Source organism: Brassica napus, chromosome A5 (assembly GCF_020379485.1).
Source record: "Brassica napus cultivar Da-Ae chromosome A5, Da-Ae, whole genome shotgun sequence".
Taxonomy (NCBI): domain Eukaryota; kingdom Viridiplantae; phylum Streptophyta; class Magnoliopsida; order Brassicales; family Brassicaceae; genus Brassica; species Brassica napus.
The window spans coordinates 20,302,158-20,324,746 of NC_063438.1; the positions used below are offsets into that span (position 1 = coordinate 20,302,158).

At 38.4% G+C, this 22,589-nt stretch overlaps 4 protein-coding genes across 8 annotated transcripts; 2 read left to right on the top strand and 2 right to left on the bottom strand.

Annotated features, from left to right (window-relative positions):
• Positions 1-741: 741 nt before the first annotated feature.
• On the top strand, positions 742-3,314 carry LOC125608800 (protein MANNAN SYNTHESIS-RELATED 1). 3 transcript variants are annotated; one of them, XM_048779304.1, is made up of 7 exons: positions 742-919; positions 997-1,115; positions 1,554-1,704; positions 1,812-1,879; positions 1,980-2,065; positions 2,145-2,724; positions 2,795-3,314. In XM_048779304.1, the coding sequence occupies exons 1-7, from the start codon at positions 781-783 to the stop codon at positions 3,071-3,073; spliced, it is 1,422 nt and encodes a 473-aa protein (XP_048635261.1). In that variant the 5' UTR covers positions 742-780; the 3' UTR covers positions 3,074-3,314. The 3 variants fall into 3 exon arrangements, with proteins under 3 accessions (XP_048635261.1, XP_048635260.1, XP_048635262.1); XM_048779303.1 differs by having other exon boundaries at positions 743-919; positions 1,809-1,879; XM_048779305.1 differs by having other exon boundaries at positions 882-1,115; positions 1,809-1,879.
• Positions 3,070-15,019, bottom strand: LOC106421834 (calcium-transporting ATPase 9, plasma membrane-type-like). The gene is made up of 28 exons (XM_048779302.1): positions 14,614-15,019; positions 14,413-14,529; positions 14,287-14,326; positions 14,075-14,193; positions 13,854-13,985; positions 13,687-13,776; positions 13,511-13,580; positions 13,337-13,407; positions 13,176-13,259; positions 13,032-13,109; positions 12,813-12,968; positions 12,653-12,735; positions 12,453-12,561; positions 12,325-12,380; positions 6,730-6,856; positions 6,517-6,654; positions 6,384-6,449; positions 6,199-6,297; positions 5,916-6,026; positions 5,308-5,700; positions 5,128-5,244; positions 4,945-5,043; positions 4,701-4,838; positions 4,514-4,614; positions 4,397-4,442; positions 4,160-4,297; positions 3,972-4,079; positions 3,070-3,888 (listed from the first exon to the last, which is right to left on the bottom strand). Exons 1-28 carry the CDS (start codon positions 14,815-14,817, stop codon positions 3,691-3,693), a joined length of 3,288 nt encoding a protein of 1,095 aa, XP_048635259.1. The 5' UTR covers positions 14,818-15,019; the 3' UTR covers positions 3,070-3,690.
• Positions 15,020-15,622: 603 nt separating this feature from the next.
• LOC125608801 (GATA transcription factor 24-like) lies at positions 15,623-17,974 on the bottom strand. 3 transcript variants are annotated; one of them, XM_048779308.1, is made up of 8 exons: positions 17,729-17,974; positions 17,043-17,321; positions 16,890-16,976; positions 16,656-16,789; positions 16,427-16,558; positions 16,217-16,322; positions 16,021-16,092; positions 15,623-15,914 (listed from the first exon to the last, which is right to left on the bottom strand). In XM_048779308.1, exons 2-8 carry the CDS (start codon positions 17,316-17,318, stop codon positions 15,822-15,824), a joined length of 900 nt encoding a protein of 299 aa, XP_048635265.1. In that variant the 5' UTR covers positions 17,319-17,321; positions 17,729-17,974; the 3' UTR covers positions 15,623-15,821. The 3 variants fall into 3 exon arrangements, with proteins under 3 accessions (XP_048635265.1, XP_048635264.1, XP_048635263.1); XM_048779307.1 differs by having other exon boundaries at positions 16,656-16,792; XM_048779306.1 differs by having other exon boundaries at positions 16,884-16,976.
• A 370-nt stretch (positions 17,975-18,344) lies between these two features.
• LOC106409216 (replication protein A 70 kDa DNA-binding subunit C-like) lies at positions 18,345-21,940 on the top strand. Its single transcript, XM_022695420.2, has 11 exons — positions 18,345-19,418; positions 19,507-19,774; positions 19,868-19,964; positions 20,054-20,178; positions 20,262-20,346; positions 20,446-20,581; positions 20,667-20,863; positions 20,955-21,078; positions 21,171-21,347; positions 21,436-21,489; positions 21,586-21,940. The coding sequence occupies exons 1-11, from the start codon at positions 19,281-19,283 to the stop codon at positions 21,760-21,762; spliced, it is 1,578 nt and encodes a 525-aa protein (XP_022551141.2). The 5' UTR covers positions 18,345-19,280; the 3' UTR covers positions 21,763-21,940.
• The last annotated feature ends 649 nt before the right edge of the window (positions 21,941-22,589 follow it).

The window sequence follows — 22,589 nt, forward strand, 5'->3', positions numbered from 1 at the left end:
ATCTCCTTTATCATTTGCTTATAATTTGTTTGCTAAATAATTACTCTTATGTTGTAGAAAGGGACTTTTAGTATATTCTTAGGATCTTATTTATCATCAACGATAGGGAGATAAACATTTATATCCATTGTATCAGTAACTTTCTTTTTTTGTATATTTTTTGGTATGAATAGTGATAAGGATGTGATTTCAAACTTCATATCAAAGATTTGAGAGTTAAATTTGTTACATTTACTAGTATTTTAGTTAAATTTCTTAATTTTTTGACTCGCATGTTTTTGTTTGGTTGTACCATGGTTTATTTGAACATTTACTTACTGGGTATCGTTAGGTAGTATTCTCTCAGATGTAGGCAAAGATTACTAAAAACAAAAGAGTAAGGAAAAAAAAATATTCCTTATCAAAATTGATATTTTTTAAAAAGTTACACAGTTTATGGAAAATTTTTGCTGTATTTGATTCTTTATCATTCTTTGAATTTAAAAAAAATTATAAAAGAAAAGTATTCCTTATCAAAATTGATATGGAACAAAATGAATAAATATTTATTTTTATTTTTTTATTTTGTTAATTTTCATCTCTTTCTTACTCATTCGTATTATTAAAAATGGTCACCGGATAGCGAGTCTAATGTTTAAAAACAAAACAATCATAATGTCTTGGTCTAATTGATTTAGTACCGGTTTTAAGAAACCACGGGTTAAAGATTATACCAACATTCACGGAAAAAGCGTCGGTGGCTGTGTTGTGTTTTGTTTGCGTAAAACATCGACTTCAACAATGAACAGTGACAATAACACTCTGAAAGGATCTTTTTTGGCAAGCTTTAATTACAAAGAAATCAAAAGGGGAACTGAGATATCATATTTGCGGAAGATACCTTGTCTCTACCTGCCCCCACAACACAACACCACTTTTTGTTGGTCTTTCTTTTTCTTTACTTCCTTCTCTATTTCAACTCATCATCTGATTCTTCTGTTTTCTCTGTTTCATAAGCAAGAGAGAAAGAAGAAATGGGTGTGGATTTGAGGCAAGTGGTTGCTGGTATCCTCACCATTACCATGTTCGTGATGCTCGGACAGATGCTTCATAGAGATTACTTTGATTCTCTTCAGGTACGTTCTTTGCCGACACTTTTTTCAAATCTTTTTGCTCTACTTGAGCTTACTTCAAGTGGGTTATGTTCGGTCTCTCTTCTTCATTGTCAGTTAGTATTTTGTCTCCTTCACTTTTTGTGTTGATAATGATACGTCTACCTAATGTCTTAGAAACAGATATAGTTCAAGGTGAACTGTTAGCTTGTTCATTGAGACTTTCTTGATTTGTGCGTTATAGGGGTTTCTTCCTACCAAAACTTTCCATTTTTAGCTAAAATGTGGATTTCATGGATCATAAAATTAGAGTCAGTAGTGAAGTTTTTTTTTTACATTGATCATTAGGACATGATTAGTTTCATCTCTTTTGGTGTAAACTAATAGTGCAAAAGGTCGAACCTTCTCTTCTGTAGCTAAACTCAAGATCCTTGTCTAATTTTTCTTTCATTGTGTTTACAGGAGAAAGCTCAGGGAGATGCACACGATATTGAATTTGAAGGATCTAGAGTATCTGTGAAAGATAGTCTTGTCGGAGGCGTAGAAGGCAGTAAAGGGCCTTGGATGGATGATACCAATGACCTTAACCCTTGTTGGCCAACTTTACTATCCGGTATGTGTTTGTTTTACTCAGACTCTTGTCGTCTTTCTCAGTTTCATGCTTTTGTATATATGCATTGTACATCTTGGACTTATAAGGGCCTCTAATTGTTGTAGAAGAAGCGGTATCATCAAAAGGGTATGTTACATTCTCACTAACGAATGGTCCTGAGTACCATATCTCTCAGGTATACTTTATAAAAGCTCTAAATTTGTATATTCTCTAGATGTGTTTGTTAATTTATTCCATTTGTTGTTTGTGTGGTTAAATTCTGATCTTCTGTTTAGATCACTGATGCTGTAATGGTGGCAAAGCATCTTGGAGCAACATTAGTGCTTCCTGATATAAGAGGAAGCAAACCTGGTGATGAAAGGTTAAGAGTTGTTTATTTCTATGTTTGTGGCATTTATGGTTTAATAATTAGTTTCTAAGATCAATGTATGGCTTATCAGGAACTTTGAAGACATTTATGATGCTGATAAACTGATCAAAAGCTTGAAAAACGTCATCAAAGTTGTCAAACAATTGCCTGAAGAAGTATCTCTAAGGGACATCGCCATTGTAAAAGTCCCTACCAGAGTTACAGAGGACTACATTAAGGAGAACATTGACCCAATCTTCAAATCAAAAGGAAACATCCGAGTTGCTACGTACTTCCCTTCTGTAAACTTGAGAAAATCCTCGCAAGACGGCGAAACCGATCCTGTGGCTTGTTTGGCAATGTTTGGTTCCTTGGAGTTGCAACCTGAGCTGAATGCAGTAGTTGAATCAATGATTGAGAGGTTAAGGACTCATAGCAGGAAATCAGCTGGCCGTTTCATAGCTGTAGACCTTAGAATCGACATACTTGAGAAGAAACATTGCCACTCAACTGGTGTAGTTGGGTCCAAGACATGTTACAACGCGCAAGAGATTGCTGTATTCTTGAGGAAGCTTGGATTTGCTGGTGACACAACTATCTATCTCACTCAGCCAAGGTGGGACAGTAGCCTCAATATCCTTAAGGATATCTTCCCAAAAACGTTCACAAAGGTGTGTATAGATCAAAACATTCTTTAGTCCAAGGAAAAGTTTTTTACCCTTTTGCTAAATCTTGATGCAGGAGGCAATAATGCCAGCAAGCAAGAAATCAAAGTACCTTGAATCAGAGAGTTCAGAGTATGAAAATGTTATTGACTTCTACATAAGCTCGAGAAGCGATGTGTTTGTTCCAGCCATATCTGGTTTGTTTTATGCAAACATAGTTGGGAAGAGGATAGCTTTAGGTAAGCCACAAGTGCTAGTTCCAGCAGAGATCTCAGAGACATCTGGCCTTGCTACAGATTTCATCTCTCCTTACATCTCAAAGAAGAACCACTTGGCTTACTCATGTTTTTGCTGAACTTCTCACATTTCCAAAGTGGTCTTTAAGCATGGCCCTTCTCAGTTTTCACCAAGTGTATGCAATTTAAAAAAAAATTCTTGTCTTATTTGTTATGTAAGGTTGTTTCAATATAAGTTGGGTTTTTTCAGGTGAGTTTATTTTTGTTTGCCATGTGTAGGAAAGAAAACTATTGAGGTTTACAATTTGATTCTGTTGGCTCTCGTAGCCTTTGCATTCTATAAAAAAAAATTATATAGTATGAAACACACTTACACATCAAAACTTGTTTGTAAGATTTATTTTAGGATGGAAGAAGAACCATGTGATCCTTACTGTGTCCTTTGTTTCCATGAAAGGTTTCAAGTCATGCTTCTCACAGACAGAGAGCAAAAAATATTTGGTTGGTATGAAATCAAAGACTGAGCCAAACTTCCATTAGTACAACCCCAAATCCAATTCAATTCACAGTACTTTTACATCAAGACAAGAAGAAGAAATATGAATAAGGGACAAAAGAATTGAATCTCGGAGTATACATTTGTAAAAATACTATTACCAATTAAAAGAGAGAAAGAAAAGTTAGAGGTTTAGGCCATTGTCACATGTTATTGCTTCTGTAGCATCTAGTAATGTGTTTATGCATTTCTTGAGGCTTTGAATTTCCGGAACGGTTTCTTGAAGTAGACACTCATTGGAGTCTTGGGTACAGGAATCAGTTTCCCAACAACTGCTAGTGGCCAGCTGACCAGTCCGATGGCAATAGAAGCAAGCCATAGTTGCCAACTCAGTGCAACGGTGTGGGCAAACTCCCCAAGGAAAGTCACAATGAGTATCTGCATTTTTCAACCACAAGAGTTTACTACCAGATGCTATCAAGTGTCCAAGACACAAAAGAGGTTTTGTGTTATTGTCTTACCTGAAGTACAAAAGTGACTCCAACAATTGCAATGAAGAGAGGGTTCTTAGATACTCCACTGAATACATTCATTTCATCAGGTTTCCTTGCGTTGAACTCGTTGAATATCTGCAAGACTTGCATGATTTAAACCAATACATATGATTTTAAGAATAAGAAGATTGAAAAGAGGAGATGATTTTGCCTACTTGACACATAACGAAGGCATTGAATATCATAGTGTTCTTCACTTCTACAGCATGTGCATGGTTGCTGTCTTGGCTCAAGCCAAGAATGCTCAAGCCTGCAAAGTTGAGAACTAGGAGGACAGCCACTTGGTAAAAAGACTGAAACATCCCACAAATTATAATGTCAGAGATATGCACTCTACAAAATGTTTTTAGTAATAAATCAACATAATTTTTTTTTGCTGAACAAGTCATCACCTGCACAAGCAAGTTCCTCCACATGATGTTTGTTATAAGAGGTTCCCTAGAAATCCAGAAACAAACCATCACGAACCATACATAGAAACCACAGTTTATCTAGTTATGATGTTATACCTTCTTCCAACAGGGGTTCTGTGCATAAGATGATCAGTTGGTGGCTCTGTAGCGAGTGCAAGTGCTCCAAGAGTATCCATAATAAGGTTGACCCAAAGCAGCTGTATCAAAAGAACACCATTATAGTTTAACGTGTCTTAAGAGTTCAACCATCTCATGCTAGAAAGACGGGGGAAGATTAATTAACCTGTACAGCCTTTAGAGGAACATCACCAGAAGACATTGCTGCTACAACATTGATTACAAGAGCTGCAACATTCACAGTAAGCTGGAACTGTATGAACTTCTGAATATTTGCATACACAGAACGGCCCCATCGAACAACCTAGAAAAGTAAACAGAGTTACACTATTAGAAAAGGCATAAAGAATAGCTGTGGAAGTATAAATTCACTGAGAGATGAAGAATAAGCTCAATGCTCTAAGACAAACCTTTACTACTGAAGCAAAATTGTCATCCAAAATGATGATGTCTGAACTCTCTTTAGCAACTTCAGTTCCTGATATACCCATAGAGAGACCTATGTCTGCCTATAATACAAAGGCATAAGTCAGATTTGGAAATGAAACACAAAACCTAATATAGCATGTACCATTATCACCAATGAATGTTACCTCGTGGAGAGCAGGAGCATCATTAGTACCATCACCAGTGACAGCAACAACATCTCCATTTTTCCTTAGTGCTTGAACAAGTAAAAGCTTGTCATTAGGAGAGGATCTACCCATCACCTGCATTATTTTTACCCCAAGTTAATATTTGAAATAGCGATGATCAGTAAGGTCACATCATACCGTTATTTTCTTGGCTACTTGTTCTCTCTCTTTCTCAGATAGCTCACGGAACACTTTTCCTTCAATGATAGTAGGCTCAACGGCTTCTGTATCTGAAGAAAGTATACCACACTCCAACGCAATTGCTTTTGCTGTCTGAAGATTGTCTCCAGTCACCATACGTACCTTAACACCAGCACTGGTGCAAATTCTCACTGCTTCTCTGACACCAGGACGACAAGGATCCTTTATACCAACGATAGCAAGCAGAGTCAATTCATCTTCTGGCAAAGACCATTTATCCAAGTCCTCCTGTTCCTTGGGAACTTGGCTCAGCTCTTGTGTTCTGCATGCAATAGCAACACAACGCAAGCTATTTTTCGCCATGGCATCAATAGCAAGTCTGAAAAACTCCTGTATAATAATTTCCAAACAGGAATATTATTGATGTTTGAGATGATAGCAAATTAATAAGCAAATGTTAAGTCCTCCTAGGTTATCAGAGTGTGTCTTAAAGTGAAATTTTAAAACAAATTTCATCTTTTTGATACCATCCTATCTCCTAATTTATTCTCTAGCCCAATAAGAATTTGGAGAGATTGTTGTTTACAAATTTTGAGTCTTCTCACCTTCTGGTCGTCAATGGGCTGAAGAGTACCATTTGAGTCCATGTATTGTGTACAGCAAGCCAGAACTATCTCTGCTGCTCCTTTCCAATGAATGAAAACTTCAGAATCACCCTGCAGTTAGTTTATATTCTCCTTCTGATCAGCTTCATATAATATAATTAGAGACTTTCCTCACTGAATAGTAATGAGAAGATGTTCATTTGTTTAGCAGAGAAACTACTTAGTCCAATGTCTCCACAACATTTTCATAATCTTAAAACTGGAGAGGGGTTCAAGAAATTACTCGAAGCACAGCAACACCACCACGCTTTTTCTCAGAATTGAAAGGGAAAGCATGGATGATAGCAGACTCAGACCTTATGGTATCAAACTTCATCCCCAACTGCAACAATAGCTTCTTTAAACATACTGTCCATGCAGGGAAAAAAAGATGTGAAAGATGGACCAGAGAAAGCAAACATTTGATACCTTATACGCCCATGACAGAATAGCCTTCTCTGTGGGAGATCCAGAGATCTCAACCTCTCCACCATCCTACAGTAAAAACAACATGAGCACTAACCATCCATCATTTGATAACCTCGGAGTAGAGAATACCAACCTTGGGGTGAAAAACGTTGCCTGTGGTGTTCTGTGCCACACCCTCACTTATTAAGGCAACAAGTTTAGGGTGGAGCCCAGAGGGGTTGTCTGCTACATCCATCTTTGATCCTCCAGCATAAGTCTCAACCACAGTCATCTTTAATTTTGATAAGGGATAAAATTAGCTATCTAGAAGGGTATATGATGAATTCATGTCAAGGAAGATACTGACCTGATTCAAAGTTAAAGTTCCAGTTTTGTCACTGCAGATTGTTGTTGCTGAGCCCATGGTTTCACAAGCTGAAAGTCTCCTAACCAAAGCTTTGTCTGCCATCATCTTTCGCATAGAGTATGCCAAACTACACAAATGGAGTCAAGAAAGGTTAGATCAAGAACTACAATGTAGTTAATATTTTTGATAGAGTTTGAACTCCGATACTCGAACAAACTCGATCGTAAATGATAAGAATCAAAGGAATGAACGTAACTGCACTTTGTATTAAGAATCAACTGAGAATCGCCGGCTTAACCCAGGCGAATTCCTCCTCAAGTCTCACGACTCAATCCAAAATACAAAGCTACCCAACAATGAAAACAAAGTCCTCTATTTAAAGCATCCAACGGAATCTAACAGAAAACCCTCTTTCCCGTCTAGAGTCTTTCTTTCTTCTTCTTTCTTCAAGACCCTCCCGACGACTCAGAGTCTTTCTTCAAATCTTCATTCTCCCCATTCTCCCGCGCTTCTCTCTCGACCAACTCTTTCTTCCTCCTCACGTAACGGTATTGTAGCTTATCAATACCCCCCTTTTCGAAACGAAGCTTGTCCTCAAGCTTAAAGGTAGGGTACTGATCACGGAGTTCCCCATATAAGACCCAAGTATTCTCCGAGGAAGGCAGAGAGCGCCACTGCACCAACAACTCCAAAGCTCCCTTTTCGTTGTAACGAGTATCTAATATTGCCTCTGGAAGAATCACCAAATCATCCAAGCCAGAAGAAAGTATCGGTAGAGGAAGAACGTGATGCTCAGCCCCCAAGACAGCCTTTAGCTGAGACACATGAAAAACAGGATGAATCTTTGTCTCTTGTGGTAAAGCTAAGCGATATGCTGCCTTTCCCACCCGTTCCAAAACTTCATAAGGACCAAAATACTTAGCCGAAAGCTTCTGACAGACACGGCGGGCAACAGATTGTTGGCGATACGGACGCAGCTTCAAGAAGACCATATCCCCCACTGAAAACTCGACATCCCGTCTATGTTTATCTGCGTTATTTTTCATCAACTGTTGCGCGTGAGTAAGATGCTGTTTAATGGCAACTAACATTGCGTCACGCTCCACCAACATAGTCTCCAGATCCGCATTGTTCGTTGACCCTGACTCAAACCGTAGCAGAGCAGGAGGCTCCCGACCATACACCACCTTGAATGGTGACGTTTTCAGAGAAGTATGGTATGACGTATTGTACCAAAGCTCTGCCCAACAGAGGTACTTGTGCCAAGTGCGCGGGTGTGACGAAGCAAAACAACGGAGGTATGTCTCCATACATCGGTTGAGCACCTCAGTCTGACCATCTGTTTGAGGATGGAAAGCTGTGCTAAACTTCAGCGACGTCTCTGACAAACGGAACAACTCCTTCCAAAAAGAACTGAGAAAGATCTTATCACGGTCAGACACAATCGACTTTGGAAACCCATGTAAACGAACGACTTCTCCAATAAACTTCTTCGCAACGTCAATTGCTTGAAATGGATGCTTGAGACCAATGAAATGTGAGTATTTGCTCAAGCGATCCACTACCACAAAAATGACATTGTAACCGAAAGAAGTGGGCAATCCTTCGACAAAATCCATAGAAAGGTCCTCCCAAACAGCTACTGGGATCGGAAGAGGCTGGAGCAGACCTGCCGGACTCAACGTAGAGTATTTGTGTGTTTGACATACGTGACAAGCCGCTACATACTGCTGAACTGTACGAAGTAACCCTGCCCAGTGAAACCAACGTTGTACCCGCTTCACTGTTTTCAAAACGCCAGAGTGACCCCCTTGTAAACCATCATGACATTCCTTTAGGATTGTAGTAATGAAGGTAGAAGAACTGGGAATAACCAGACGGTTTTTATACCAGAGCTTCTCATCTTTGATTGTATAGTGTTTCAAAGCGGCATCCCCTTCCTTAACTCTCTGTAACAGCAACTGTATTTCCTGTGAATCCGCAATGTCCTTATAAAGATCTTGCAGTTGGAGAGAAACTGGAATGGTAATGGCCAAGAGCGTGGCATTAGACACTTGCAAAGCAGAATGTTCAATGCGTGAGAGACCATCGGCGGCTTTATTTTGAATTCCAGGCTTATAAACAATATCGAACTCATATCCCAATAGTTTGATCAGCCACTTCTGATATTCCATACTGACTTCTCGCTGTTCCAACAGGTATTTGAGGCTTTTTTGATCTGTATGAACCACGAATCTTCGACCAAGTAGGTAATGTTTCCATTTACGAATCGCAAGAACCACTGCCATCAACTCACGTTCGTAAATAGGCTTCAACTGCTCCCTAGCAGACAGCGCGTAGCTGAAATAAGCAATAGGTCGACCCCCTTGCATAAGTACTGCCCCCACCCCAAAACCGGACGCGTCACACTCGACCACAAAAGTTTGTGTAAAATCAGGAAGTGCCAAAACTGGGGCAGAGACCATTGCAAGCTTCAAGTTGTCAAAGGCTGCCTGAGCAACTGGAGACCAACCAAACTTATCCGTCCGCAAAAGGTCCGTGAGAGGTCTGGCTATAGACCCATAACTCATCACAAAACGCCGGTAATAACCGGTTAAACCCAAGAACCCTCTGAGTTGCTTAATATTCTTGGGTGTCGGCCACACTCTCATTGCTTCTGTCTTCACCTTATCAGTAGCTACTCCCTCCGCTGAGATGACATGGCCCAAGTACTCCACCTGACTTTGCGCAAACAAACACTTCTTCTTATTAGCGAAAAGTTTATGTTTCTCAAACACCGCTAGCACTAGCTCCAAGTGTCGAACATGATCTTCCTCGTTCTTACTGTATATCAACACGTCATCAAAGAATACCAGCACGAACTTGCCCAAGAAGGGACGAAACAGATCATTCATCAGGGATTGAAAAGTTGAAGGAGCATTTGTGAGCCCAAATGGCATAACCAAGAACTCATAGTGGCCATCATGGGTTCGAAAAGCGGTTTTATGAATGTCCTTTTCCTCCATTCGTATTTGATGAAACCCTGCCGTAAGATCCATCTTTGAAAAGACACGAGCACCATGGAGCTGATCAAGGAGCTGGTCTATCATCGGAATAGGATACTTATCAGCTATTATTGCTTGGTTCAGAGCTCTATAGTCTACACAGAAACGCCACGTTTTATCCTGTTTCTTGACTAAGAGAACTGGACTGGAGAAAGGGCTTCGGCTCACACGTATCAAGCCTTTGTCCAGCATTTCAGCAACCATCGAAGACATTGCCTCCTGATGAGCTTGTGGATAACGATACGGTCGTACGTTGATAGCTGTTGTTCCTGCTTTCAACGTGATCGCATGTTCTCTACCCCTGACAGGAGGAAGCCCCTTAGGTTTGTCGAAAACGTGTGCGTACCGTTGCAGCACTTCCTCAACCTCCGCTGGTAGCACAGAAGGCGACAAACTTTCTTCCTGCAATATGCTGAACCAAGAGTCCCTGGGCATCTCCCACTGTCCATCATCCGCAGTGAGACTCTGGAAAGTCGGTTGTAGTTGGTGCAGGTCCAGTTCACCACTCAAATTGACTCGCTTCCCCTCGTAGATAAAACTCCATTCTTGAGTCATCCAATCAATCTCGCATTTACCCAATGTTCTCAACCATTGTATACCAAGAACCAAATCTACTTTTCCCAATTCCAGAGTAATGCAGTCAATATCAAAGTCAAGTCCCTGCATCTCCAACTTAACGTTGTTACAAACGCCTCCCGCATTAATTTTAACGCCATTTCCCAATATGACATGCATCTGAGAGTTGAAATGGGCAGATAAGCCTGCCTTCGTTGCTAGCTCAGGAGTAACAAAGTTATGTGTGGCTCCGCAATCAATCAATACCACAGCGTCAACTCCAGCTAACACCCCTCTCAGTTTTGTTGTAACAAGTGAGTCAATGCCAAGGTAAGCATTGAGAGAGATCTCCATCAACTGTGAGGCATCCCCCTCCTGGTCCTTTGTAACCTCCCTCTCAACTTCGTCCAAGTACGCATCTTGCAGCACCTCCACTTCTAAATCATCAATAAGCATCAGAACTTGTAACTCTGCATTCGCACACACATGACCCCGGAACCAACTCGTCTTGCACTTAAAACACAGCTTTAGCCTCTTCAACTCAGCTAACTCCTCTGGAGTTAAATGCAATCTTGGTCTCTGAGGTAAGTTTTTCGGCGTTTCCAGTTGCTTACTTTTGTCGTCGGCAAGTGGCTGCAGAGGACGGTGACCAAAATGATTTGATCGGTGTTGTTTATTTGGCGGATTATGGTATTCTGTCTGTCTTGGTTTCCCGCGTTCACCCATGACGTGACAGAAAGTGCTGCTCTCCATCTTGATCACTGCTGCAATGTGGTTGCGTAAACCTTTCGGTTCCTTTAGCTTGATGACCTCCTTCATTTCTTGTTTCAAGCCAGTGTAAAACTTGCTTATAAGGTTAGGCTCATCAATGCCTTTAACTTGTGTTATCAACTCCTCAAACTCCTTTACATACTGACGAACCGAGCCCGTCTGTTTCAAGGCGCATAAGCGGTTACGAGGTTCGTCATCGATTGACTCTGCAAACCTTTCCAGCATCCTTTGTTTAAAGTGGTACCAACTCTCAAACCTCTCCTCTTCAACTTCCCACAGGTACCAATTCAACACTTCTCCCGTTAAGCTTAGAGCCACCAGCTCGAGCTTCTCATTCTCTGAATAGTTTGCTGCTCTGAAATAACGTTCTACGTTCCGTATCCAACAATACGGCATCAAACCTTCAAACGTAGGCAACTCAATTTTCTTCAACAAACTCTGGCGACTAGCAAACATATCCGTATTCCTCTGGTAACCTAACGAAGGATTCTCCGATGCAGTTACAGAATCTTGTACCTGAGGATCCGATGTACCTGCGACGTCTTTACCGTGAGGTCTCGCCGAAGTCGTATTGGACTCGATCCTATCGATCGCCGCTGCGATCTTCTGTAACTGAAACTCAACGGAGCTCAAACGAGACTCCACCGCTACGACTCGTTCACCAGCTTGTGTGTTAGCCTCCGTCAGCTTCCTCCAACCTTCATAGATCACCTTGACCGTCTTCTCCGTCTCTATGGCCGATCGCTCCATATGATCGAGCCTTTCGTCAGAATCGCTCACCAAATCCATCGCGAACAGCTCACCGCACCAATGATAGAGTTTGAACTCCGATACTCGAACAAACTCGATCGTAAATGATAAGAATCAAAGGAATGAACGTAACTGCACTTTGTATTAAGAATCAACTGAGAATCGCCGGCTTAACCCAGGCGAATTCCTCCTCAAGTCTCACGACTCAATCCAAAATACAAAGCTACCCAACAATGAAAACAAAGTCCTCTATTTAAAGCATCCAACGGAATCTAACAGAAAACCCTCTTTCCCGTCTAGAGTCTTTCTTTCTTCTTCTTTCTTCAAGACCCTCCCGACGACTCAGAGTCTTTCTTCAAATCTTCATTCTCCCCATTCTCCCGCGCTTCTCTCTCGACCAACTCTTTCTTCCTCCTCACGTAACGGTATTGTAGCTTATCAATTTTCTTAGTGGATTATATGAAATAAGACTTACGTGAGGGTAACTGCTAGGGGAAGTCCCTCAGGAACTGCCACAACCACAATAGTAACCTAAACAAAAGCCAATAATTAATTGATATGTCTATTGAGCAACATAATCATAAATGTGGAATAAATACTTACGGCGATTGTAAATATCTTTACACAGTCATCTACAATGTCACTGATACTAGTCTTCCCTTTGACAAACTGGGTTGCTCCATTAGAATCTTGAGTAGTTCCAGTAAAGTATCTGGAAAAAAAAATAACTCAAGATTATAGCCCTTAACATGCATGAATTTGTAATCCAAAAGTTTTATTGACCAAGGTGTATCAGATTTTACCTCACAAGAAGAGCTACCAGGACAACAACAGCCACCGTGAGCCCCACTATACCAATGAAGGTTGCAAGACCATTTAACCGCACCTGTTAAATAAGATTACCAAAAGGCACTGTCAAACTTCTTTCAAGACATTGTGGAGACGTCCATCAAGATGATATACCTGCAAGGGAGTTTCTTCACCAGTATCCTCTGAGATACTTGCCATCAACAATCCCCATTCAGTGTTGATTCCAACACCAGTTACCAGCATACTACCGACTCCGTCAGCTACTTTACAACCAGACATTAGAAAAGGAGATTTTTGATCCTTGTTAACCTGCAACCAAAGTCCTGTGTTAACAAGTAATAGAAGAAACAAGAAGAGTCATGATGAACTCACAATCTTGCTTTCACCGGTCATGCTAGATTCATCAATAGCAAGAGAATGACCACTAATTAGCACTCCATCCGCAGGGACCTAGATTGGTACAATACGTTAGGCTTCTAAAGCCACAGATGAAATATATTGAGAAAATAAACCTACCTGGTCTCCTATTCTAAGAGGTATAACATCTCCAACAACAACGTCATAGATTGAAATTTTCAATGTTCTCCCTCCTCTCATGACCTGTAACGTTTTCATTAAACTGTCAGCTCTAAAAAACCATAGAAGTTGCAAATAATATAAGATGTTAAAGCAAGAACCTCTAGTTGTATATTTCTTTTTTCATCATTGAGGTTTTGAAACTGAAGAGATTGGCGATAGTCACTAACAGCTGAAAGAATCAAACGATTGAGAGCAGTCAGTATTAGGAAAGAATTTGACATAAACACACAAGCACAAAATAAAGGCAAATAGACGAAAAAACATGTTCATACCTGTAACAATAATGACAAGAAAGACTGCAAACGCAATGCTTCCACCATCAAGCCAACCTTCTTTCAATCCCTGTTGAAAGTAGTAAAACCCAAAAAGATTAAAGCAGGCATAAAATAAGTGAGTTCCTAGTTTGGATCATTAAGAAGGAAACTATATGAAAAGAAAAGAAAAATACCTCAGTCTTTATACCCAATGCCAATGATGTTACAGCCGCAATGATCAAGATGATAAGAGTTAAATCCTGCCATGCTTCCCAGAGGAACATCTTTTGGACAACAAAAAATGAGTTATAATCCACATAAGTTAGGAAAGACTGTTGAAGAAACCACCACAACTACTTACATAAAAGCTCTTTCCCTTCTTCTTTGGATAAGTGTTCGATCCAAAAGCATTCTTCCTATCTGTGACCTCTTTCTCATCCTCCTGGATTCCTTGCTCCATATTTGTCTTTAACTTCTCTGCAACACCTTTGACCTAAAAACGGTAGTAAATATATTTTCAGTATCATGAAATCTTATTGCCATTTATAGCATACAAATGAATACAATACGATCGAGTCTAACCCCTCCATGTTGCTGCAAACTGGACATGTTTTGGTTCCTGGTCATTGACACAAGCTTCTCAAGGTCGATGTCAAAGTTACCAGGTGAAATTGCTGGCGTTGATGATGCTGATCCAAACCCTGAAACCACAAAAATAAATCAAGATTGATTGATAATAAGAAAACTAAAACATAATTTGATCTGACTTATATTAAAAAGAAAAAGTCACATACCAGTTTGTTGTTCTCCAGCCAACTTGAAAAGCAATGCTGCCTGATTCAATAAAGCAATAAATGATTGTGATAAATCAAGAAACAAACAAGAAGCAATCAAGAAGAGGATAAAAGAAGAATATATACCCTAATGACTTGAGCATGAGCTCTGATCATCCTCCTCCGATTCTCATAGTGTTCTTCTTTGTTTAGATCCAAAGTGTATCGAAACCGACGTGATGCGTTCAATACAAGTGACGCTTGCTGCAAAATTATCACCATTTCAAATCCATGTTAAGATCTAAGAAACTGACGCAATGATCAAAGAAGAGAAGAGAGATGACATACTCTCCAGCGACGGAGAGAATCTGCGGAGGCGTTCTTGGTGTTATCAAGGTCGAAAGGATCATCAGGATCGTGTTCAAGCTGTTCATGGTGATCAGAAGGATGCTGCACATCTTCAGGTAATTTAGACGATCCACCAGCTTCCATGTTGTCGTGTCGTCCTGACATTGACGTGAGGAGCAATCCATTGCTGGACGAAGCGCTCATTCTTTACCTCTTCTATATTTCTCCTCTAAACTTTCTTGAGAAAACCACAAAATAAAACAAAAATAAAAGAAAGAAATAGAAAAGACCTATTCTGATTAAGTAAGGTTGTTCGTTACTAATTTGGCGAGAGAGATGGCCAAACTCGTAAGAATGAGAAAGGCAACAAAAAAAAAACGAAATCACTATCTCTCTCTTAAGATTTCTCTCTGTCAATCACAGAGAAGAAGAAAATAATAAGAGAAACTAATTTAGAGCGAACCTAATATTTGATTCCAATAAAGAAAAACTAAAACAAAAGACAGAGAGAGAGAGAGACAGAACACAAATGATTGGTCTGTTTGCTATATTTGGTATGTTTCTTTCCAACATTTGCGGAAAGTTTGTTTGTTTTCTTTCTCCTTTTTTTATGGGGAAGGGAAGAAAATGAAGAAGGAAGGAAGAAAGAGATTTTCCCGGGAATTAACATGGGCATATGATAGATATTAGATAACATGGTATTTCTATATAATCCAACATTTAAATTAGTATCACTGTTTAATAATTCCTTATACTACAAAATCTAACTACATTTTTTCTTAATTTATTTCTTGGCTCAATTCAATGACAAATAAATTAATTTACTAAATTATACTCAATTAAGAGAACTTGTCAATTATTTCAAGAAAATGTATAAATGATCAGGAAAGATAGTGACGTTGCAGAGAAAGTTGGTACTAAACATGGTGAACGTGCGTACGACGTTAACCTCACCTGGGTGCACCATCACCAATCATTGTCTGTAATGCTAGTTATTATCTCTACCAAGTAGGCGTTTAATCAAATATTTTAAGTGGCTTTAATAAAGATACAAGTAAATGTTCACTGTTTCTACTTGAGGAAGAAAAAAAATACAGATGAGAGAGACTGAGCAAATGTGTCTTTTCTCTCTCTCTCTCTCTTCTGATGAGTGATCTAAATAAGTAAAAGAACAGCTTATGAGTGTCCCAAGGAACCCTGAACCCAGCTCACATCTTTTCTTGCCTGCAATGCTTTTCCCAGTTCGAGTTGCTATTGTCACCAGCTACTACCATCATTTGATCAGCCTCAAGATTTGACTCCTGCAACAATGTCATCGATAAATATATTGAATGAAATGTTTTATCTTTTAAGAAACTTCTCTCCTTTTAAGCACAAGAGGTAACAAAAAAACCGATGTTTACTCACATCATTCTTATTTGCAGGCAGATTCCTGGTTATTTGAGGAGGAGGGCCTTTGGATAAGTCTCTAAGAGCTCCCTGAAATTATCGAAGACAAATGTTGTTAGTGTTAGGTCTATATACAGTTGGAATCAGACTGATCAATGAGTGATAATAAACGAGGTGATCGATGTCAATAAAGAAAGTAATTATCTTAGCTTACCTTGTTTGCCCACATCAGTCCACATGCATTACAAAGTGTCCTTGGCCCTTCAGGTCCACGTCGCATCATTGGTGTTGAATTCTCACTCGTTCCACAGTGCCGACATCTTCACATGTCCACAAACGTTTCAAGATAAAAAAAAAAAGGTCAGAGAAAAGCCTTACTCTCAACTAAGTACACACCAAGCAATAAATAACTTCACCAACTTACAAAGCCTCTGGCTTCTGAGTTTCACACCCTTCTAAGGCCCAGCTCTGGCCTGACCCCCAATCCGGTCCTGTTAATGCAGATTCCTCATTGCTTGATTTGGCAGATGTGAACTGACCTTTCTTACGCTGCATCCTGCATTCGGAAAACGAAACCTTTTAATCACAAAACATCTTATCTTTAAAAAAAATGGATAGATATAAACAAAACCTAGTAATGATTTGGTGCGTACCTCAATGCTACCTCCTTCCTGACTGTGTAGCGAATGGTCTTATCAAAATTCCTCCCTTTTCTTTTCTCCCTGAATCTGAGCAACGAGGCTTGCCTCTGCGGGGCACTAAACCTTTGAGGAGTACCAGATAGACCCTGCTTTATTCATGCATTACTCAGCAACAAACTCAGGGAATAAAACTTATTATACCCTGCCCATATATGGTATTATAAACAAGTCTTTTATTACCAGTACCCTATTGTTCTGATGAGGTGATCCTACGGTTGTCGGGAGTGTCTGTGGTACTTCCCTTCCACCAAGTAACAAAAGCACAGCTTGAACCTGCAGTAAGAGCTTTAATAACGCAGACATCAAAGAAGAGAAGTTACTAGAAGAAGTTAAAGTCACCTTCTCAGGCAAGACATGGTCAAAAACATAAACTTGTCCCTGATAGGACAACGTCAACTGGTCTCCGTTTTCACCGCCACGGTCCACAACTTCGCCGCGATGATCAGATGAGTTTGCAAGGTGAGAAGGAATGTCTGTCTCAAGTCCACCATTCATCCCATCATCGGCGTGTTCATCCATCATGCCGTGATGCTCATACTGCACATGCATTGGAAGTTCATCTCCGCCATTGTGCATTCCACCGTTGTTTCCATGAAGTGATCCATCATCATCCATGGTCTTTAATTCATCAAGTTGTCACCAATGATAAACACGTTCAAAGAGACAGTCATATTAAAGGAACACCATTAATAGTTACTGGTTTGGTGCATCAATCTTTTATAGATGACGACAAGGGAAGCTTCTTTTATAAACAATATTATTAGATTAAACTTGACAAACTAAAACCCTAAGAATATTATAAAAAAAAAGATTCATATAATCACACATTAAACTAGCAGCATAGAATCAATCAGATCCGAATTGGAATAAATCTACACGCTATAGACAATTCCACATAAAATCTAGAGCCCAGATTAACATATAATAATAATATATACATATCATCGTCTCTTGAGAATGATTTCGTCAGAGTTCAGAGAAGCTCGATATTAAAAAAGCTCTAAAATTGAGGTCAATAAGGGTACCTGTTGTTTCAAGGCAAAGACAAGGGAGGAGCGAGAGAGCCTAAGAGAATGACGACAATGGAGAGAGAGAGACGGTGGTAGTTTGCGATAAACACAGGATTTTGATTTGATTTGATTTGATTTTATTTTATTTACCCAAACAGCAAAACCAGAAAAAGGGCAAACGAGCGAAAAAGGAAGCTCTTTGATTTTTTATTTTTGTTTCCTGGTCTAATGATTTGATTTTTATTATTTTTTACTTTTTGAGGAGAATCTCATTCATTCCCCTTTGATAGAAAACAGAGGAGGATCTAAGGGTTTTTGAACCCAAATGGCGTTCTTATGTGGGCTAAAGGCCCTTTAAGATAGAAAACCAGCGGCTCTAAAATGGGCTTAAGGCCTTTCCCATTCATCCTTATCCATTTGAGTGTTCATAATCCCTTTATTATTAACAGAGAAACATTTTAAAGGAGTAACCTTTAAAATGTAACATATTTACAGGCATGCCATGCTGAGGTGGCAGCCTTACAATCCTTCTCAGCCTCACAAAATAATTATCCTTGCTTTACTAGATTATTTACACTGAATGTCACTCTCATAAAAGCTGGACCATCGTATTATAATATTTCTTTTCTATAATACTTTCTAAGCTGATTATAAGCGTACCCATCTTGACTCACATTTATTGCTGGCCCATCTTACCATCTTGACTCAATAAGTTATTGACCCACATCAATGTACTATATAAAAATAAGCTGGTTATTATAATATTATTTTTTATGGTTTGGTTTGCAACGTGATTCAAAATAACAGGCTCTTATAAACATTTTCCTGGTCCTGAAACGAAAAAAATCATAAAATTGTGGTCAATTTAACAATCCACAACAGCTGTGTGTCTCACATATATGTTTTGGTCAATAGAACAATCCACAACAGCTATGTGTCTCACATATATGATGAATTACGAAGTGTTATTCTGAAATATGAATTACGATGACTTGGTAATTGGTAATGATACATTAATTATGAAATATTGATAAGATATTTACTATATAATTATGAATTATTTATTATTAACTCACTGTAATAAAAAGAGGATGTATACTATGCGTCCAAGTATTATTTGAATTTTCTTCCCATCTTTAGATTTAAGAAAGTTATATAGGGAAACATATATGTGAGACTCAAAATTTACGTAATGATTAGGCAATATGTATATACACTATAAACAGACTTTGTGCGCAAGGTTGGATACTTTAAATTTTAATTGCCATTTTTATATTTTTGGAAAGTTATAATAACATGACGTAATGATATACAATTATGCGTTAAGCCGAGAGATTCAAAATTGGCAATTTATTATACGGTCTTACCTATTTTTAAGTCAATCGTATATATATTAAGCCAAGACATAAATACGAGACGCCTAAATTAGTGTTTCAATTCAATATGTGATTGACAAGTAAAATCGTGCAAAATATTCTGTAATGAATGCCTCCAACCCCTATATAATAGAACGTTATGTCGACCATTTAGTCACACACTCAACACTATAACTGCTCATTTATTTACTATGGCTGCGATGAACTTTGTCTCTGAGTTGAAGCCTTTCAAGAACATGTGGAAGATCCAAGTCAAAATCATCCGTCTTTGGAAACAGTATTCGGCTGCGGGGGGTGAGACTATCGAAATGGTCTTTGTCGATGCTAGAGTAAGTTCAATACAACATTTTTATGAACTTTAATCTCTACTCCATATAACATTCAGAGTTACTTATTGCTGTTTATTTCCAAATATAGGGAGACAAGATTGCTGGAACCGTGAAAAGAGAACTGGTTGGGCAATTCAATCGTGTGCTGCAGGAAGGTGATACGAAAGTAATCATCAATTTCACGGTTACCAATTCTGGTGGTTCCTATCGACCAAGCAAGCATCCATTCAAGATTGTGTTCCTTCCAACGACACGTGTGAGGATCTGTGAGGATTTACCCAACAATTTAACTGGATTGAATCCTGTTAAATTTGGGGATGTTCTCAATGGTGTCCTCGATGATGATTACTTGGTTGGTAAGTAACGTTTTTAATCATAGTTAATTGTTCTTAAGTTATAGTGGGATCTAAAAATAATGTGATTTGTGATCCGTTTTTTTTTTTTTGTAGATGTAATCGGACAGATTGTTGAAGTTACCCAGATGGAAATTGTTTCTGTGAAAGGGAAAGACACACAGAAGATATCTGTCGAACTACGCAATGAGGAGTAAGTTTACACAATCTTTTATGTAACAAAACTGTTTCAATTATTTTTATGATAACTCAAATTTAATGTTGTTATCCTTTTTTGTACAGTGATGAACGCCTCCCTCTGGTGTTGTGGGGGAAGTTCGCGGAGGATGTTAGCAATGCGATTCAATTGCGTAGTGAGCAGTCCATTGTTTGTGTTTTGCGATTTGGGAAGATTAAAGTGTGGAAAGGTAATTATTATACTATCTGCTTTTTCTATACATATGTTAAGTGTATAATTGAGTCAATAATATTTTCTCCACTGTTTTTTCAGAGGATCGTAGCATCTCCAACGCCTACAATGTCTCTAATGTATCGCTGAATCCACAGATGGATGAGGTCCAAGCCTTCATGAGTCTGTGAGTTTATGATTTATATTATGTTCGACACATATAATACGTATTTGGTTAACGTCGCAGAGTATAATCTGACCTGACCCGACTTTTTTGGATTAACAGGTTACCAAGTGATGATTTGGCAATGGCCATTGTTGACCCCAAGTCAAATGCAGTGGTTCCTACTGTTAAGGAAAGGGATGAGTTTTTTCGTCACACCCCTAGGAAAACTATTTCCATGGTCCTGGAATCCAAACAGGTATGGAGGATCTCCTGATATATTCCAATCATTTTACAATTACAATATGGTTAATATAAGGAAAATACTAATATTCATATCACAGGTGGAGAAGTGTATTGTAATGGCTTCAATTGGGGCCATTGATTCTGACATGGGTTGGTACTACCTAAGTTGTAAGGTGTGTGCAAAGAAGGTGTTGACAGTGCCTAATGATATTGAAGACGGAGACGAGTTCAATGTTAGTGGTCATAATTACTATTGTATCAAGTGCAAAGACAAAAATCCACAACTGTTGCCAAGGTATATAGTTCAATAAAATATATCATATATTAATGAAAAAGCTCATTATATTTTAAAAATTAATATGGTCATTTTTTTTATTTTAACTTAGGTACAAGTTGCATCTGGTTGTACTGGACAATACAAATGACACCAAGTTCTTGCTGTTTGATAATCTTGCCATGCAACTGCTACACAAACCATGTCTTGAGCTGACTGGTCCGGTTACTGATGAGGTATTATTATTTTCTTTAATTTATATATTGGTTTGTTTTATCAATTGAAAGATATATTGAAACTTATTATGATTTACGTGATTGTATAAAAGATACAGGATCCTGACATGTTGCCACCGATTCTTCAAGATTTGGTTGGGAAGACTCTTCTTTTCAAGATTGGAATTGAAAGGGAGAACTATTTATATAAGCATCCCACTTACAAAGTTCTCAAGATCATGTCAGTCATTGGGATGATTAACGAGTTCGACGTTATTGGATCACCAACGGTATGTGTTTCAATGGATTCAGTTGTTCTAAAATGGTATACCATTTTCGTTTTTGTTCTGATATACAATTCTATTTTCTATATCCTAGGAGAGTCAGAACACTTTTGGAGGGACATATTCCGCTTTGTCTGATGCACCTGAGGTCGTATCATTAACATTATATATTTTATAAACTACTCTGGAGATATGCACATAGTTAGTTATTGAAAGCTGATAGTATTTTTTTTTTATTATGAAGGGGTCCCTGATGTTGCATGGCGGATCGTCTCAGTCGGATAAAACCAGTGATCTGACACCGGCTAAGCGGATGCGATCACCAATCATTAACTTGGAGGATGCTTTTGATCAGAATTCTGTTACAAGGTCTGTGGGCACCAGAAAAATCAAGCAAGAGAAGAATGAAAAAAGTGGCTGAAAAGTTGGTGGATCGAGTTGATGAGTAGAGGCTTCGCTCTGAATTTTATTATTATTGCTTTCAAGTTTGGCATTATTTCTTGAATTTCTTACTTATTAGTTTCTGGATTTCTCTTTGATTCATGTTTTTGCATTTTGAATTTTCCTTTGGTAATATGAAGCCTATACATTTTTATACCTTTTATCCCTTTATTATTTAAATTCTACACATTTAATCCTATAACCAGTTTGAAATACAAATCCAATACTACAACGGTTTCAATAGAAACATTTTCATTCACGGAAAAATATAAAATTGTTTATATGGAAAAGAACAAATCACTAACTTAAATATGTGTAAAAGTAGTAGAGTACATACGTGGTCAAGAAAAAGTCCTAATTAATCATTCAACTAAAAGATAATAAAACAGTTCTCTTGCTATCTAAACGATGGCTACCTAATATTCAATACTGTTTTGCTCATATTAGTGAAACTATATGTGAAATATAATTAGAGATCTGTGCCTTCATATATATATATTTATAAGACATTTGAGAGTGACTGAATAGTATTCTCCATTTACTCAAGAATATCTTTTATTGTATCTAAATTATAACTATTAATTATAAGCATCCTTTCCATTTTTTATACTATAAAATAAAACACAATGCATTGTAAGCATTGTATTGACTAAGGTGCGGAGTTTCCTGAGCATATCTACTAATTGATTGGACTTTCCATTGCAGACCCGCGCCAATTAGTTAAAAATCCATAAAAAAATATTATTGAGTACGATGCAGCATATACAAGCTCTATTGTTACCCTTGCCTAATACTGAAACCCTTAAC

Coding starts and splice junctions, on each gene's coding strand:
- LOC106421834 (XM_048779302.1), bottom strand. CDS start 14,817: ATGAGCGCTTCGTCCAGCAATGGATTGCTCCTCACGTCAATGTCAGGA. Junction 13,986..14,074: donor GTTTGCAGCAACATGGAGGG/GTTAGACTCGAT, acceptor TACCGTTTTTAG/GTCAAAGGTGTTGCAGAGAA. Junction 4,615..4,700: donor TTCCTCTAAAGGCTGTACAG/GTTAATTAATCT, acceptor CTTTTGATACAG/CTGCTTTGGGTCAACCTTAT.
- LOC125608800 (XM_048779303.1), top strand. CDS start 781: ATGAACAGTGACAATAACACTCTGAAAGGATCTTTTTTGGCAAGCTTT. Junction 1,116..1,553: donor ATTACTTTGATTCTCTTCAG/GTACGTTCTTTG, acceptor TTGTGTTTACAG/GAGAAAGCTCAGGGAGATGC. Junction 2,725..2,794: donor TCCCAAAAACGTTCACAAAG/GTGTGTATAGAT, acceptor ATCTTGATGCAG/GAGGCAATAATGCCAGCAAG.
- LOC125608801 (XM_048779306.1), bottom strand. CDS start 17,318: ATGGATGATGATGGATCACTTCATGGAAACAACGGTGGAATGCACAAT. Junction 16,977..17,042: donor ACCATGTCTTGCCTGAGAAG/GTGACTTTAACT, acceptor CTCTTACTGCAG/GTTCAAGCTGTGCTTTTGTT. Junction 16,093..16,216: donor GACTGATGTGGGCAAACAAG/GTAAGCTAAGAT, acceptor CGATAATTTCAG/GGAGCTCTTAGAGACTTATC.
- LOC106409216 (XM_022695420.2), top strand. CDS start 19,281: ATGGCTGCGATGAACTTTGTCTCTGAGTTGAAGCCTTTCAAGAACATG. Junction 19,965..20,053: donor GTCGAACTACGCAATGAGGA/GTAAGTTTACAC, acceptor TTTTTTGTACAG/TGATGAACGCCTCCCTCTGG. Junction 21,490..21,585: donor CTTTGTCTGATGCACCTGAG/GTCGTATCATTA, acceptor TTTATTATGAAG/GGGTCCCTGATGTTGCATGG.